This window comes from Orycteropus afer, unplaced genomic scaffold (genome assembly GCF_000298275.1).
Source record: "Orycteropus afer afer isolate SDZICR_OR568_19922 unplaced genomic scaffold, OryAfe1.0 scaffold00158, whole genome shotgun sequence".
Taxonomy (NCBI): domain Eukaryota; kingdom Metazoa; phylum Chordata; class Mammalia; order Tubulidentata; family Orycteropodidae; genus Orycteropus; species Orycteropus afer.
This window is the reverse complement of record NW_006921745.1, coordinates 7,177,483-7,179,646: the sequence shown is the minus strand read 5'-3', so window position 1 is coordinate 7,179,646 and position 2,164 is coordinate 7,177,483. Positions and strand designations below refer to the sequence as shown.

General features: G+C 38.6%; 1 protein-coding gene across 1 annotated transcript in view; it reads left to right on the top strand.

The window, feature by feature from the left end:
- Positions 1 to 2,164, top strand: part of KIF16B (kinesin family member 16B) — a 640,246-nt gene that overhangs the window by 519,418 nt on the left and 118,664 nt on the right. Inside the window, exon 22 of the mRNA XM_007946387.2 lies at positions 602 to 724. Coding sequence (XP_007944578.2) covers positions 602 to 724 — 123 coding nt within the window. The remainder of the gene's footprint in view (positions 1 to 601; positions 725 to 2,164) is intronic.

The window sequence follows — 2,164 nt, the reverse complement described above, 5'->3', positions numbered from 1 at the left end:
TGCTTTCCACCATCCACATCATTAATATTTGCCAGACCAACTTGATGATTAATCAAATGGCACCAAAAGAAAATACTTGGAATTTGTTTTAATTGTGACATAGAGCCTTCCACACAATATTGGCTTATAAAAATGCCTTGAAGTTAAAAATAAAGTAAATTTGAATAAACTATTTTGCATTTTTATATACAGCAGTGTGATAAACCATAAAAAAAAAAAAAAAGAGAGAAGTTTGTCAAATGGTCAAGATTTTTCAAAAAGGAATCTGTTTTACACTGATTTTTTAAAAGCCCGGATACATAATCTGTCCCTTTTTTCTACTTGTACTTATAAATTGGAAGGAACTTCAAAGCCAAACAACATTTTGAACTGCTTTTGCACTAACTTCTTGGATGGTATACCTAAAGAATGGTCTTTTGTTACAAGAAAGGCTTAGCATTTTACTTTCAAAGGAAACGATCATTTTTCTAAATAAATTCTACAGGTTTGATGCTCTTTTCTCTACTTAAAAGACATTTTCTCCCTCCTACCCAAGCAGAATATTTTCAGTGGAGTAATCTTGGTTTCTCTTTGTTCTCTCTATGTGATGTGCCTTTGATAGCGGATGGTTTCTCGCTCTTTGGGAGCAAATTCATATGACCTGAAGGACCCAATTAAAATTAGTATTCCACGGTATGTTCTCTGCGGACAAGGAAAGGATGAACACTTCGAGTTTGAGGTCAAGGTAAGTATGCTTTCTTTACTTTTCTGGGGGGATACTTGATGTTGTAGAGTGCTTTCTTTCTTTTTTTATAAAAGGAGATGAAACTACATGTAGATATCTTGTTTTGTAAGATATCAGTCATACCCTTCTTTTAACTCAGCATGGGAAACTCTATAATAGACTGTACAACATAGAGGAAAGTTATCTCATAAAAGGGAGTGGGGGTTGGATAGTTAAGATAGTTCCTACCACATACCAGCCCATAAGTCAGGTGACCAACCATCCTGGTTTGCAGGACTAAGGAGTTTCCTAGGGCATAGCACTTCAGTGCACATCAGGATATTTGGTCACCTTGCCAATGGGCTTAGACTCAATTCTCTTATCTGTAAAATGGCAATAATAATATTTACATCACAGGGATATCAATGCATATGAAGTGCTGAGTCCAGTGGCTGGTATATAATAAACAAAAATGATAGCTGTTAATAATATTACTACTGCTGCTGTTACTGTTTCTATTATTATTATTTAGAAAGCTTTCCTAATCTGTTTAAAGCATTATTTGATTTATACAGCTCTGCAGGAAGAGATGTGCTCCTGTATCCTTACTTTATACTTTCTGAAATAATGACTTCATCTTCATTTCTAATTTATTTCCATTGACTCATAGCACTCTTAAATGCTGCTGGCTTCTATCCCCTCCTCAAGGAATTAATGATAAATCAAACATTTAAGTATAGGTGAGGGCATGATGTAATGAAGTCCACCAGTACCACTAGTGTATTAATCCATAAAGGTATTCTCAGAGGTGGTTTTGTTCAGATAAACACCAAATTGGGGTCTAGATTCTGAGCTCTGTAGACTCTATGCAAACAGCACATGGGGCAGCATTCTTCTCTGATCTCTTCCCACTTCACATGGGGAAGACAAAATCACCATAAGCAGCACAAGGTCGATTCCTATGAGACAAGACACGCCATCACCATCCAGTCTTTCTGCCAATTCTACCACCAGCCATCCCTCCCATGGCACTCACTTCTTCTCTGCTGGGTTTGATAATTCTTTGCAATGGCCACACACAACTCATAGATAATACTTACAATTATGGGGTTTATTAGGGAAGTAACAGGTTACAATTCATGTTCAGGAAAAGTCTCAGGGTATGTTTGTTCAGTCAGGACAGTCTCCTCTCTGCTATATCCTCTGGCACGCCTTTTCTGGCCCTTGGCCTTTGCCCTGCTTGGGCAAGTGTTACAAAGTTCTTTTAGTGCTGTCAGTAGGTCCACCTAGATGCATCCCACTCAGCCAGCAAGCCTCCTGCCCAAAGACAAGCAGTTTTCTTGCTCCGTGGGCCAGCATGCCGGCTACTGATGACGATTCTCTCCCCTCCTGGTGAAGTTAGAGGAGATCAGAGTAAGATGCTGCCCTCATGCCCTTTTTGCCCTCTGGTTTTCTTTCTTT